The sequence below is a fragment of the Impatiens glandulifera genome, chromosome 1 (genome assembly GCF_907164915.1).
Source record: "Impatiens glandulifera chromosome 1, dImpGla2.1, whole genome shotgun sequence".
NCBI lineage: Eukaryota > Viridiplantae > Streptophyta > Magnoliopsida > Ericales > Balsaminaceae > Impatiens > Impatiens glandulifera.
The window spans coordinates 117,593,446-117,609,424 of NC_061862.1; the positions used below are offsets into that span (position 1 = coordinate 117,593,446).

Here is a 15,979-nt window from a genome sequence, read left to right on the forward strand (position 1 = left end):
CGTGGATGACTACGATTATAGTAGAGGGGATAATTAAAATTGTTAAAATAATAGCAAAATGCACATACAAATAACATGACCTATATATAAATATATCATAAGGTTTTATATACTTGCTTTTAAAAGAGCTTCCGATATTACTTATCAAAATTTCGGAATTCTTAGGGTATTCTAGATGATTATACTAGGCTTATAACTTTTTGTTGTTTGTACAAAAAAGGGTAAAACTTAGAGCTCCTCGTCAAGGGGAGCGGGTTCGACTACAATATGTAGAGGTGACTAAGCCTTCACTTTCTGCTTCCTCCTCTTGTTGATGTTGGAATCCTCGATGATCTGGTCGATATAGTTCTTCATATCTTTCAGGATGCTCATTTTAACAGTATTGTTCCACATGTCAAGGTAGTGGACAAAGTCGTTGTGCTTGATAGGCCTATCTATGACGACCACGCAGTTATGACAAAGAGGCATATAGTCTCTCCCGAATTGCTTAAAGAGCTCGATGGTGTAGTAAGTAGTGATCCATTTGAGACCCATAAGCTTGATCATGGGTTGATTATCTATGATGTAGACCATTTTCTTAATACCATACAAGGGCGGAAGCTCACGTATGGAGTCATTGTCGTTGACAAGTATTTTCGGCTTAGCACTCTTGATGCGTCGGCATTGGAGGGAAGAACTCATCACATTTCTAGGAAGTGTAGAAAGTATAAAATCCATATTTGCCAGAATCCAAATGTAGAGGATGATTGGAGCTCCTCTCCTTTTGAGGTGGTAAGTGAAATAGGATTCGTTTAGCCCTAGTAGCGTTTTAGCTAAGATGATGCCAGTGAGAACCTTATTTCCTGCCTTAAGATAGTAAGCTACTTCTAGTATTTTGGAGGATGGCACACAGTTGCCTATCGGAGCTAGGAGAAAGTGAGTCATCATGATTGTGATGGTAATTAGGGAGGTAGTGAAATTCAGTGGGATTTCTCTAGTATGAGTGGCCAAGTTTACCCATCGTGGAAGATCCATATAGGTTCTTGCTAGAATCTTATCAGCCATGGTATTTGTATACCCGAATTCTTTAATGAGTAGACAACAAAGGGACATGAATTCCGTGTAGTGTTTAAGTCTTATGATTTTCTTGTTATCGATCATCATAATGGCCTAAAACTCTTCGGTGGTAGGATAGAACTAGTGATCTCATAACATTAAGGCCTAGTGCACCGGGTCCCATTTTCGCTGCATTTCCATCCTGAAATTATGATGTATTCGGAAGTGGGTGTATTTGAGAGCGGTACTAAGATCATAAGCTCAATAGTTACATTCCCTTTCGTGGAAATGGCGGCTTTAAGGAAAAGGTCGTTGTTCTCTAGAAGAGACATTCTGCAATGTATAATCAACTTGATAAACATGTCGTTTGATTTTGATAAAAGCAAATATGCTTAGAGATGTTTATTATATCTATTATAGATGTATGCATGTATAATAAATAAGCACGTACAAGTTTGACTTTGTCGAGGCATTGTTGTTTGGGCACATCAAACAACGGTTGGGTAAAGTAACCATGTTTTGTGTGTTAAGGGTCTGTCGAGGTTTGGATTGGAATCTCTCCCCACCATCGCTAAGGTCGCATACTGACGGATGTATCAAATCCAACAGGGGGATCCACTCCGGGTTCCATGTTTTTCCTCTCGGTCACATACCAGTATTATCGGTCTTCACATAATTGGTAGGAGTATAGAGTTCTTATCTGGTAATACTTCACGTAATCCCGGATGATATACCCCTTTTGGGGTTTCTAGCAATTATTAGGATAGAGCCTAAGTACCTTATAGGGTTATGAACCCTGTGAGTTGGACTATTGTGAAGGTTTCGTAAATGTTATAAACAAAACTTTTTATAACCAGAGTTGGGTTTATTTTATTTTTTAAATTAAAAAATTGAATTAAAACGACATAATTAATTATTCCACAACAGAGTCGCCAAGAAAACTGTAACTCCTAGAAATCGTTCCCTCCATAGCTTATCACGTCGCGGGGTTCCTCGAGATTCGATGCGTTCTAACCTTGATTTGCATGCCAAACTTCTTTTAAAAGAATATATTATCTTAAAAGATTTTTTTAAATAATACCTAGAACCTTTAGAATTAATTATGTAAAAATATTAATTTTGTTCAAATTTTAATAATCTGAGGACCAAATAATAATTTGGTTAGAACCCGGTTTAAATTAATTAAACATAACTAATTTAAAAATTATTTATAATTTCTGTAAGGGGTTCGTATTTTTGGTCACGCTCGGAAAAAGACTTTCGTGCTATGTCATCCACGCCCGTCAAAGGACGGTTTTAAAATTTTAAAATAAATAAAGTCCAACTATTTAAAATTTATTCATAAAATTTATTTTCTTTAATTAGTAATATGGGGTCCTAAACAAGGATATGTTTAGATTGCGTAAATAATTATACAAAATTATTTAAAAGGGCGTACCTACGATTACGTTGATATATTATTGAGTACAAAACCTATAAAATATCAGAATTGTTTTTTAAATTTTTAAATAAATTCTAAATAGAGCCTTAGACAAAATATCAGTTTAGAAAATATCCCGAAAATATTTAAATATATTTTCTAACCTTCAAGGATTATTTAAAAATGGATTCAGGTTCCTAAATTACAAAAATAATTTTGAATTTTGAAAAGTGGAACCAAATAGGCCTTAGGACTAGAGTCTTAGGGTCTGGGTTCCGTTTTGGTGATCTAGGCTTGGATGTGCTCGGTCTAGACTAGGGTGGTCTGAACTAGGGCACAAGAGCGTGGGTCAAGGGACTAGAGGGCTCGGTCCTAGGTTTGGGAGGCTCGGTCCTGAACTCGATTTGCTCGGTCGAGGGACCGGAAGGCCTAGGGTTCAGGAGACTTGGTCCTGAACTTAGACTACTCGGTCCTAGGTCTAGGAGGCTCGGTCCTAGATTTCTTCGTTTGTGGACTTGGGAGGCTCGGTCCCAGGTAAAACTTCTTAGTTTAAGGTTAGAAACCTCAGTCGGATTCATCGTCCTTGGTCAATAACACAGGTCTTGAGTCTCGTTCCTAACTTAAGAATACCGGTCCTCGATCTCGGTCCTGACTTAAGAGCACCAGTCATTGTACTCAGGCTGGACCGAAGATTCTCGGTCTTGTTTCTCGGTCCCGGTTGTACAATACTCGGTCCTAGGATCGAGTGTTCTTTATTTGGTATGAAGAAATTGCAGGTCTCATAATTTTTGATACAAATCATGGAATCATGATTTGTAAGTTGTAGATGATTCATATGATTATGAAGAAAAAACTCTAACCCTAATCACGGTCATTCGATATTTACAAAGATCAATTTCTAAAACCATTTTAGGTCAAAATTTGAGATCTTGTAAATTAAACCATTTTAATGCCTGATTTTTGTTCCATTAGCATTGAAATGATGAATATAGTTGAGTACAACCAAAACAAGAATATCATTACATCATTACAACGATTTTTGAAGATGGAATCAAAATCTAAAATTTTCAAAAACACATTATGATCAAACATGATTAAAATGATGTTATAGTGATTGGGAAATCATCCTAATATGTTTACAAACATGTTTAGTAGCTATTTGAATAAAAACAATTAAGATTAAAATTCAAAAACATGAATTTTCAAAAAATCAGATTTTCAATTAAAATTCCGTTTTATGAGTTTTAGTTTGATTTAATTGAATATCTTTCAACAGAAAGCTCATACAACATCTAGGGAATGATTCTAAACAAAGAAATAACATAATTAAATCATAGAACAGATCAAAACGATCAAAATTGAAAGATTTAAAAACTTCAAATATTTAATCACCAATTGAATTACAGATGTTCTGGATTCATACTAACAGTTGGAGAACACTCCTAAGAGCTGTTAGAAGCTTTCCAGAAGCCTGTATCAAAGTTGGGATCTTCGGAGATGGTTTAAAAAAAAAACAGTTATTGGCCGAATTTTAAAACTTTAATTTCTACTATAATATGAGTGAATTGTTTGATGATCTGATTAAGAAACTCTTAGAGACTATTTATACTAGCTTTTGGTCATCGACAAAGCTCAATTCAAGTCAAATTTGGCCATCTCCGTTCTTATCTCTAATCTTATCTCAATATGTGGCAGCCTAGCTAGAAAATATGATAAGATTTCTAATTTTAGGGGTATTGCTGGTAGAGATAAGGCGAGAACGTGGAAGAAAAATGGAGGGATAAAGATGGTTGTAGGCGGAGATAAACTTTCTAGAAGAATCGCCGCTGATTAGTCGCGATTCTAGCGAGCGTTCTGCATCGGCGAAGAAGACAAGTTGAAACGACGTCGTTTTGTGGCGTTGTTAGGCGTTCCGTCCCTATCTATCAGTGCCTGTGCGATCTTGCTAACGAGGTTAGTCCATCCCGTTAGTTGATCCAATGGTGTGGGCGTGCGTTGGCTTCGTTACAACAGGTTGTGTGGCGCGTTCTTGGGCGCTAGATGAAATTCCAACGTTAATCTGTTGGCTGAGAATCTGACTGCATCAATTAAAAATAATTTCGGCTACACCCGATTATCAATTTTATTTTTAATAAAAATGATTATTTGTAATTGAATTTTAATCCCTTTCTTGCGATTTTCTTCACCAAAAATTTCACAAAAAATATTTATAAAAACATAATAAAAATTATGTTCATAATTTTATTTTGGTATTTTTGGGAATTTTGGGGTATTTATTTAATTATTTTTTAAGCAATAAACTACACATAATTTATGTTTAAAACATAATTAAATAATTTCAACAATTTCTTGGGTTTAATTTGGGTAAAATAAATAATTAAACTCGTGACCTCACGATCCTTTATTATCGACCTCTTATCTTTCGACAAATCATATCTCAATCAAACTTTAACACCTCTCTTATCCCTAAGAAAACAAACCACCAATCTCAATTTATATTTAGCATCGTGAACTCACACTTTGGTCAATCAAATATTTGATTCATATTTTTTTTAAACCGTTTTCAATTGTTATCGACCTATTACCTCTCGGCAAACCACATCTCAATCACATAGGGATAAAGTGTTGTACTTGTTTTGTTATATATATATATATGTTATATATATATATATATTCCTTAGAAAACCAATTACCAATCTCAATCACAGTTTCACACGTCTCGTATCCTTCAGCAAACCAACCACCAATCTCAATCGATCTCTAATCATGTAATCTCACGATTTTTTGTTACTAACATGTCATCTCTTGACAAACCACATCTCAATCACTCTTTAACACCTCTATTATCCCTAAGAAAATAAACCATCAATCTCAATTGACATTTAGCATCGTGATCTCACAATTTTGTTAATCAAATATTTGATTCATATTTTTTTAACTACTTTCAATTGTTACCGGCCTATTATCCCCTCGGCAAAGCACACATCTCAATCACACTTAGATAAATGGTTGTATTTGTTTTATTAGGTTACAAGTTCGAAACATACATACAACATTTTTAATTTTATTTTTAACCGTTTTAAATTTATGGGCGGGTCAACCCACAATCCGACCAAAGTATCCATTTACTCTCACATAAATATCCAAATTAACCACAACTCTCGACCCAGCAATTCGGACACTTTAAAAATTAAGCATTATTATATATATATATATAGATTAGTTAGTTAAAAATTTGAACTTTTATTGTTAAAATGTCTTGCGTTCATCAAATTTGGTGTTGAATTTTAAATATAAAATGTTGTTAGCTTAGTTGGTTGAAGGGTTGTACTTGTTTTGTTAGGTTGCAAGTTTGAAACCTACAAATAACATTTTTAAATTCATTATATATATAGATTATTATATATATATTTATATAAGTAATCTAATAAAAAATTATTAATTTAATTAAAAAATAAGTTGAGAAAAATATAAGTTAGTAATTAATAACGCGCAAAAACGAGTATAAACGGGTTTAAAAGCTAGTTCTTATGTTAAGAGAGAATGTACAAAGACCTTATTGTTTCGCTAAGACCTCATTGTTTCGCAGTTAGCTGCAGATCTCTTTTACTCTACTACCTCTCGATTTAGATCTGGATACGTACAGATTACAGGGTGTCTACTTCCGAAGGTCTTTGTCCACTTCGACTGCCTATCAACTTAGTCGACGGTGATAGCGGAAAATCTATCACCACGACTGTAAATCTGCACAACTCCAACTAAATCAAACTCAAATTTTGAAGGTAACTTCTGCATCCCTCCTTCTCTCTATGCTTTCTGATGCAAAATTGCCTGGCTGGTCAATACGAACATGCCAGTTACACAAACTAGGATTAGCAGAATAATGTTCGACTTCTTAGGTTACTAGCGAATCCAATATTATTTCATTTTCCCGTAATTTCCCTTTGAATCAACTCAATATCATGTCTCTACTCAGAGAGTGAATACATATTCTTGATCCTTGTTGATTCGGAAAACTATCCTTTCATTTGCAGCAAATCCCTGTTCTATACGATCTGACCATTGTAAGATTTTTTAGATCATTGAAACTATATGTATATTCAAACGGGTTTCAGTATGAAATTCGGAAGCTTTCTTCCATCTTGGGGTATATGTTTTTTAAGTTCCTTTTTCTTCCAGAGAATTCTCCTGTTGAAATATTCTTGCTGCAGAGAATTCTTATTTTTAAATGAAATAGGTTGTTGGAGAGGGAAATGTTATTAGGTTTATTGATGGATATATGTGCTTTATCATACTTATTGGATCTTGGGAATGTTTGAAATGTCTTCTTTCTTTATTGGTCGATAGTTTAGTTTCAAATATTTTTTCATCAGTTTTGGACATCAGCAGGTACTAGTTATACAGCTTGACAGAAGATGTCTTCTGCTCAGGATCCATTTTACATTGTTAAGGAGGAGATTCAAGGATCTGTAAGCTTTCTACCCTGTAAATGCTTTCTCTTTCCGGATCTTATTCACGCTTAAGAAGCTTAGCCATTTGTAAGATAGTTGCTTGTAATGTCTTAATGATAGTATTTGGCTCTTCTGGAGTTGTGAAGCTAACTATTTGCATTCCTACATTTAGTTTTGTTCGTTACATTTGAAAGTTTTTTATTCTATTCCTACTGTTGTTGAAATCCAAAAGCTGAACGATATATTTCATATTCATGAAACTCATGGCGATTTAAGTGCCAATCATCTCGATTGGTACTTATTATTATTATTTTTCTAAGAACATTGCGCTTGTTAGACTACAGGACTTTCCGCGCTTTCCTTGAGAAACAATTACATTCTACTCTATTTTGTATTAGGTAGCCAGCTGAAATTTTTGGCATATCAAACATAAAACTGTTGTTGTCTTCTCCTTTTCACATTATGCAAATTGGCACATGCATATTCGGATTGTATCTCTATGCATTAGATTAGCATAAATATGAGTATATTAGGGGGACACAAGAACAATATGAGAAAAATGAATACAAATTCTTAAGTTCTAGAAACTTTGATTTTGTTAGTTTTTCATATATCATAATATATTTATTCGTAGTAAATGCTCCATTACGTTGTTAGAACTTTTGTGACCTTTTGTGACCGATACAAAGAATTGAAAGGTCAAAGTCATGCAAAATCAGAAACCATGATAAATTTCTATAGGTGTTCAAATTCTCATTCAGCAGTTTGTAAGCAAGTCATTCTTCAATTTGTTCCTTCAGATGGGTTAAAAATTACCTCTATAAATTAAAAAGATTCTTTATTGGAGTGTTAACAAGGTGTGATATTTATCTTTGTGAGACCATCTCCCTTTTGATTGATTTTCTTGCAGCCAAGTTCTTTTGGCTCACTATCATACAAGTGTCAACGCATTGGTGCAATCCTACATGTTTCTTTACTTATAAAGAAACTTGTGCTGGTTTAAACTCATGAAATCCATAATAAGTTCTTTGGATAAGTTTTATATGGCTTATCCTATATCTTGTTTTCATCCAAGGTAAACAATTGATTCTGTACAACTTGAGTTTTGATGGAGTGAACAAAGAGAACACGGAGATTTCTTGTGTTGAACTACGATTGGACTGAGCTGAATCAAAGCCCTGAATAACTTTTGTAAATATAAGTTTTTAAAATGTTGTAAAATACATTTATAGAAAACTCATTAAAAGATATTAACATACCGTTAGTACATTCTAATTATCACCATTTTGTTAATTATTGAGAAATTTGCTCATGAGTCATGAGCTTCATGAACGAGTAGTGCAATGATCAAGCTTATATTTAAGACTTCTGAAAATAGTTATATTAATGTACTTTGATATTTATAACTTTTTTTTTAACATACTGCCAAAGCTGAGGAATAATTGATCTGCTAGGGAAGCAATCTTATTCAATGGGCAGTGCCCTTTATATACATGATAGGTGTAATCCCTAGGATAGAATTTGGTCTTAGAAGTATGGGATAATTGATCTCCCTAGTTTGTTACTGATAAACTCTGTATTTAGTTGATAATAACCAACTGTTTCCTAACTAATTATCCATATATTATTCAGATATTCTTCTATGCATAACAATAACATAAATAACTTTTTTAAATATATGTTTTTAAAATGTTGTAAAATCTATAGAAAACTCATTAAAAGATATTAACTTACGGTTAGTACATTCTAATTATCACTATGTTGTTAATTGTTGAGAAATTTGCTCATGAGTCATGAGCTTCATGGACGAGTAGTGCCATGATCAAGCTTAGGTTACTTAGTAACTTCATTTGATTGGAAGAGCTTTTACGAAGCTGAGCCAGAATGAGCTTTTACTGAGCCAAACATCCATCTGTTCACAAACAACTTGTCTTGTCATTTGTACTCTTGGTTACTACTATTGTGTTTAAGTTTAAATCCTGAAAATTTCATGAAGAGGGTAGATCATCATTAATGTTTTTATTCCAAATTGAACAAAATACTTGTTATGGAACATCATCTCTTCTAACTATTTGGTTTTATGGATACTCAGATTGATAAGCTGCTGTCCACATTTCGCCAATGGGAACATATTCCTTCAGGAAGTCAAGAGCAACAAATTATGACTAAGGAACTTCTTGTTGGATGTGAGAGCATTGAGTGGCAGGTAGATAACCAAATCTTTGATTATGCTATAAGATTATTGAACTCAAGAGGTTAAGGTCTCTTTGGTTACCACTTAAAATGGGGCTCATGGCGGTGGGATGATATGCTTTGCTAGCCTCCTCCAGGGAAAAAACACCTTAAAAAAGGGAAAGAAAAAAGGAGCCCAGAGTCGATTTATTGTTTCTTTTTAAACTATGGAAGGACTCTTTTAGAGCATTTGGTTGCACGTCCATTGTCAAGTTGGTATTCAGTGCATTCTTCAACGATGTCTTGTCTCATCATCTTCTTCAAGCTGCTCTGATGCAATTAATTTTCAGTGTATCCTAAAACTCTTGGAAACTGGTATTTTCTTTTTGCTGAATCTACTTTTTGATAGGAAGGTAGATGAATTGGACAAGGCAATTTCTGTGGCAGCAAGAGATCCTTCTTGTTATGGCATTAATGAAGTGGAACTTGAAAAAAGGAGGAGATGGACAAGCGCTGCTCGCACTCAGGTACCACTGATTGACATTAGGATTTTGTAACAAATTGTGTTACAATCACGATTTTATTGGAAAATTGCCAAAGTTAAAATTAAAGATTTTTTTGTTTTTTTTTTTGTTTTTTTTACTGGTATAAGATTAGTTTTGAATCAAGTTCTAAATTATATTGTAATTTTTGTTGTTTCATTTAGTACACATTATTTTCTTCATCAAAATTCTAGTGTAATTTTCTTTTGGTTTCATTTGATATAGAGATTTCTTTTCTCGATCATGCTCAGATTATTTTTTACGATGTGACTTTTGACAAACATGACAAACGTAGATTTTTCAAATCATAATCAACATAAAAAAATATGTTGGTAACAAAACAGCTCAATTATTGTGATATGAAGCATTTTCGGTTATTAATTAATTTGGCATCTAAAGTATGCACTATTTGATTAGGTGGGAAATGTGAGAAAAACAATTGGTAAGGATATGGATGGTACTACAAGCAGCTCAAGCTTAAGTGGGTTGCGTCGTGAACTGATGCGACTACCCAATTCACATCAGAATGAGAGAACCCATCAATATAACACCACCAATAATAATGATGATTTTATATCATCAGAATCCGATCAACAAATGCTGCTCATAAAGTAGTTTCTTCTTTCTTCCCTGTCCTCAGCTTTTCAATTTCGTAGAATCCTTATTACAAATTTATTTTTGATAATGGTTCTTAAACATGATGCCTGAAAGCATACAAAGTAAAAGACCAAGGTAACTGTCAAACAAGCATAAAACCCAAAGTCAACATTTTAAATTGAACCTGCAGGCAACAGGATGAAGAGCTGGATCAGCTTAGTGCAAGTGTTGAGAGAATTGGAGATGTTGGACTCACCATACATGAAGAGCTTCTTGCACAGGTGACTTTTTCTTGACTCCAAGTTTTTGAGCATATTCTAATGGATTATAGTTCTAAATGATAACACATTATATTTTGAATGCATGAAGAAAACTAACAAAAACACGTTATGCTCATTATGTCACAGGAGAATATCATTGGTGAATTGGGAACGGAAATGGAAAGTACTTCCAATCGCCTCGATTTTGTTCAGGTGAACTTTTCTTTACCCCACTCCCTCCATTTGAATTTGACTTCATCTTGCTGCAATGAAGTCACATATATAGATTTGAATAACACTAGGAACTTGTTTGATCTTTGATGATTAATGTTTTAAACTGTCATCAAAGATAAAACAAGGTTATTTTAGTGTTCAATTAACTGTATATTTTCCTTTCGAAAAAGAAATTTGTTTATTATATAGACGATTCAATGAGTTAAATTAATAATGTATGCAGAAAAAGGTGGGCATGGTGATGAAGAAGGCTGGAGTTAAGGGACAATTAATGATGATACTTTTCTTGGTTGTTCTATTCATTATCCTATTTGTTCTAGTATTCCTCACCTAAATTATTAGATACAGGCACCGCTTACTAGTGTTTTTATAGTGAGAATTATCAAATGATCTTAAGACATGTCTTGACTCTATGTTTCTTTTATGACCATAATTCGAGGCTTGCATTTTTATAGTCATATATCTGGTTTTTGTCAGATTTATATATGGGATCATTAAGGTTGTTTTTGTTACAGTCGAGTTGTATAAATGATGGTGTCATATCCATAATTGCATAGTTTTCCGTTAAGATATAAGTGTTTCGGTTTGTTGATCAAAATGCACATGCAAACCTTTAAACTTTTATTTACTAACTTTTAATCCGTGAACGGTTAGAAGGTCGTTTGATCCAATGACGAATTTGTAACTATTTTTTTTATTTTTTTTTTAATGTATATGAGCAAATAAAAATATTATAAATAATATTGGGTAACATAAGTTTACTAGTATAATTTATTAAAAATATTATAAATAAGGTTTTATTATATTTATAGGTAAAATATAATGAACTATAAGATTCTTTAACTTCTTCAAAACACATATATTATATTAAAAATGTTTTTTTACTAAACTTGTCAAAATGTATTAATTTAAATATACGTTTTTGACCTAATCAAATTGTTTAAGTTTATTTACTCAACTTTAGAAGGTCGATCTGATCAATTAACTAATTTTGTTAAAATATATTAGCAAAATATTTTAATAACTTTTAACTATTTTGTTGTGTATATGACCAAACAAAAATATTATAAAAAAATATTCCATAATAAAAACATTATTATTAAGGTTCTATTATATATATATATATATGGATAATATAATGAATTATAAGATTCATTAAATTAAAAACAAATATTTCTTTAAAACACAAAGACATTATAATAAATAAAAGTATTTTACTTTATATGTTATGACCTAATAGTTATGTTGAAGTAGATGCTAATATTTGGCTACATTTGAACAATTAAACAATGTACCACCAATCTGCACAACTAACCAAGACAGAGTAATTCTATTGAGTAATGCTATTCACTGTGATTAAGTGATAAGTTACAAGAAGACAAAAAATTTACAAGAAACACTTAGAACTGAAAAAACTGAAATATTCTCACTTGTGAATTTTCTTGTGCAGGTACAGATCAAGCCACATCATACCGGCTGAAGCACATGCCTCAATGATCCGGTCAAAATATATGAAACCGACTGAACTCCTTCAACCAGATCGACTAGCAAAAGTGTCATCATCCGGCTGACTCATTCCATTATTAAAGATCATAAAGTTCAAACGGAAAACTTTAAAGGTGATGAATCTGAGAAGATGACGTAATATGATAATATAGAGATTTCTCGGAAATATACAAGAAGAAAAGATCCGGATCAGAAACATGCAACGAAAACAATGATGAACTGTTTATCTAAATCTACAAGCAACATCTGATTCAGGCGGCCGACCTAGTGCATGGATGCCATGTGTCCAAAATGCAAGCCAACCTAAGTGCATGGTTGCCAAGTGTCCAAAATGGCAAAGCGTGCACGCCACCTAAACCTGACCGGCGCGGCTTTAGATGACCAATCCAGCGGAGAGAGAAAATTATGACCGTTGTCATATTTTCTTATAAATAGAAGCTCATGGTGCCAAAGAAACATACGCGTGAAATCACCACGAAAAAGTTCATATACAAGAGAGAAGTAACAGTAACATAAAATCTTACGCTCGACCTTGAATAATGATTGAAATCTCCAAAATGTTTTTGCATTGTGTGTATATTTTACCATTGAGTAAAAAAGTATTGTATTACATCATTGTGAGTGGTGTAACCGACGAGCAGTAAATAAGACTCGATCGGCATTGTGTGAGTGTTGTAATATTCCAGTTAGTGAATATCCTTCTCATTATTTGAGAAGAAGGGGTGACGTAAGAGATTAAACTCCGAACATCCATAAAATCTTGTCTCGTGTTCTTTACATTTACTCTTCGGCTCACTTTCGCTAACCGAACCGGTTCCCTTCTCCATCTTAACCGACTCCTTCTAAATACCTTCCAAACCGAACTGTGTGTGTTGCTTCAAGCTGAAACAAACCACTTCCGCACTTGAACCCGATTCAAGAGGTTTGTGACAGCTTGTGTAGTGTTAAGAAGCAGTTCTAGTCTCTAACCAGACTATTACTAGTGTGTGTGTTGTGTTGTTAAGCGTTCTCCCTCGAAAGCCGGACCCCGGTCCTCTAAGGGCGATCCCGATCCTAACAAGTGGTATAAGAGCAGGAATCTTAACACTCAAGCAACTAAAAGAAGATGGGAAGCATGACCCACAACGATAAGCCACCATTGTTAAACAGTGAAGCGTTTAGCGACTGGAAGAAACAAATGTACTTACATCTAATCATGCTGGATGATGAGATGGAAAAAAGTTTTAAAGGAGGGACCGATAAGGATTAACAAGGAGATAGAAACATGGACGACTGAAGATCGAAGAAGAAATAACCTGGACAACCATTGCATGAGACATATCTTCAAAGCTATAGACGACAACACGTTCAACAGAATTTCAGATTGTCAAAATGCAAAGGAAGCCTGGGAAACGATCATTCAGGTTCATGAGGGAAATGAAATAACTAAGGAGAACCAAATCTTTGTGGCAACCCAAAAATATGAGAACATCAAGATGAAACCGGGAGAAAATATGAAAGAATTCAGTGATCGGTTCACCAGTGTGGTCAACGAGCTACATACACTTGGAAAGAGATATGACAACTGGGATATCATCATAAAAGCTTTGAGATTTTTACCAAGTGCATGAGATATCAAGAGCATGGTGATGAGGGAATCAAGCAACCTCGGACAGATGAAGTTGCACGACGTGTTTGAGGACTTGAGAGCTTACGAATTCGAGATAAAATCTCGGATCGAAGACGAAGCATCAACATCAACTGCAACTAGATCTCTGGTGACATCGGTGGAACCAACGGTCCGTGTATCAGCCGTTCCGGTTCCTGTCAAAAGCGTTGACCAGATTAGTGAATATGTGATGGTCATGCTAGCATAGAAATTCGGGAGATTCATGAAGAAGAATCAACCATCGAACAACAACTTCAACTATAATTATGTCGACAAATCCAATGTAAGATGTTTTAACTGTGACGGTTTTGGTCATTACAGGTCAGAATGCAGAAAAACCGAGGAGAGACGACCGAAAGCCAAGAAACAACTACCAAGGAAACAACTATCAAAGAAATGACAACCAAAGAAATGATTATCAAAGAAAGGACAACCCGAGAAATGAATATCAAAGGAATGACCGGCGGCGAACCGAAACCGATGAAGGAAAAGAAATCCAGAAGGCACTCATCGCATCTGACGGCGGAAGCAACTGTGCATTCTCCGACACCGAAAACGACGAAGAAAGAGTTACATGCTTCATGGCACATGAAGAAGAGGTATTTGACTTCTCATTTGATGTATTTACTAAAGAAGATCTAGTTACTGCACTCAACGACATGGTTGCTGAGTTCAGAAACTTGTCTACTTATATATCGACTCGGTCAAAACATGAAACCAAAGAGTCAAATGGTACCACTGGTGAGCCATGCGAAACAACGGTATATAAACCGACCGGACTATCCTTAGAGAATGAGAAGCTCAAGGAGACAGTTCAATCGGTAACTAAAGATGAAAGAACAAAATACATCACGGCTGCCTGAGAAAGATCTCATGAAGCGGTGAATCAGATGTGCAAGTATAAAAGACATCCCAAATGCAAATTTGGTCTCGGTTACAAAAACGACAGATCCGCTAAACAGATCTCTCTAAACGGGATGAGACTCACAAAAGACAATCTTTCCTTCGCAAGATTTGTCAAGAGCTCTTCAGCCGATAATGAGGCAGAACGTGATTTAAAACCAGAAAAAGAGATAAAATATGTAGGTCCAACCGAAACGGAGAAATGGCTTCATCATGAGAGAAGGAAAGTCAACCGGTCAGTAAACAGACAAACTGACACACGTTCAAATAGAACTAACACACCATCACCATCACGACAATATAAAGTACTATTTGGCAGACAAGAAGTTGTCAAGCCAGGTACTGGAAAATCGATTAAAACTATCACTGAGAAAGTTATCCGACTTATCAAAGTTTGGATCTCAAAGGGACTAATTAACCACGGACCCAACTGAATGTGGGTACTAGAAATGTGTAAATATTTATTTTTTGCAGGTTAGAAGGAGCAATCGGCTGAGAAACTCGGAATGGTATTTGGACAACGGGTATTCAAGACACATGACCGATAAAAACGGACTTGTAGCCGACATCATTCATGAAACCGGGAAAGGGTAAGATTGTCCATGGTAACCTGTCTATAAATAACGTGCTGTTGGTAGAAAATTTGTATTTCAATCTGTTAAGTATAAGTCAAATGTGTGATGTAGGGTACACAGTTGAATTTCATAAACATGCATGCATAGTTAAAAATCATCAAGGTGATACAGTACTAACCGGAAACCGGATAGAAAACATTTACAAAGTCGATTGGAAAACTAAAATTGAAAATCCTGTTTGCATGATAGCTGTGAATGATCCAAATTAGCTCTAGCACAAACGGCTAAACCATTTAAATTTTAAAATAATAAATCTCATATGCTCTAAGGAATTAGTTCATAGTTTTCCAAACATCAAATTTTCTAAAGATAAAGTATGTGCTGCATGTCAAATGGGAAAACAAATAAAATCATCTTTCAAAAGCAATGAAAACTATCAATCCGAACGATGTTTAGAACTTCTACATATGGATCTGTTTGGCCCGGTTAGAGTAACAAGCCTATGAGGGATGCATTATACCATGGTAGTTGTTGATGATTACTCTAAATTCACTTGGGTAACATTTTTGGAATCTAAAAATCAAGCTACACCAAACCTGGTCAAATTACTCTTAAGAATACAAAATGAGAAATCTA

At 34.4% G+C, this 15,979-nt stretch overlaps 1 protein-coding gene across 1 annotated transcript; it reads left to right on the top strand.

Moving 5' to 3' along the window:
• Positions 1-6,035: 6,035 nt before the first annotated feature.
• Positions 6,036-11,223, top strand: LOC124919653 (syntaxin-61-like). The gene is made up of 8 exons (XM_047459955.1): positions 6,036-6,237; positions 6,845-6,924; positions 8,999-9,112; positions 9,492-9,605; positions 10,038-10,231; positions 10,408-10,498; positions 10,625-10,690; positions 10,935-11,223. The coding sequence occupies exons 2-8, from the start codon at positions 6,871-6,873 to the stop codon at positions 11,043-11,045; spliced, it is 744 nt and encodes a 247-aa protein (XP_047315911.1). The 5' UTR covers positions 6,036-6,237; positions 6,845-6,870; the 3' UTR covers positions 11,046-11,223.
• The last annotated feature ends 4,756 nt before the right edge of the window (positions 11,224-15,979 follow it).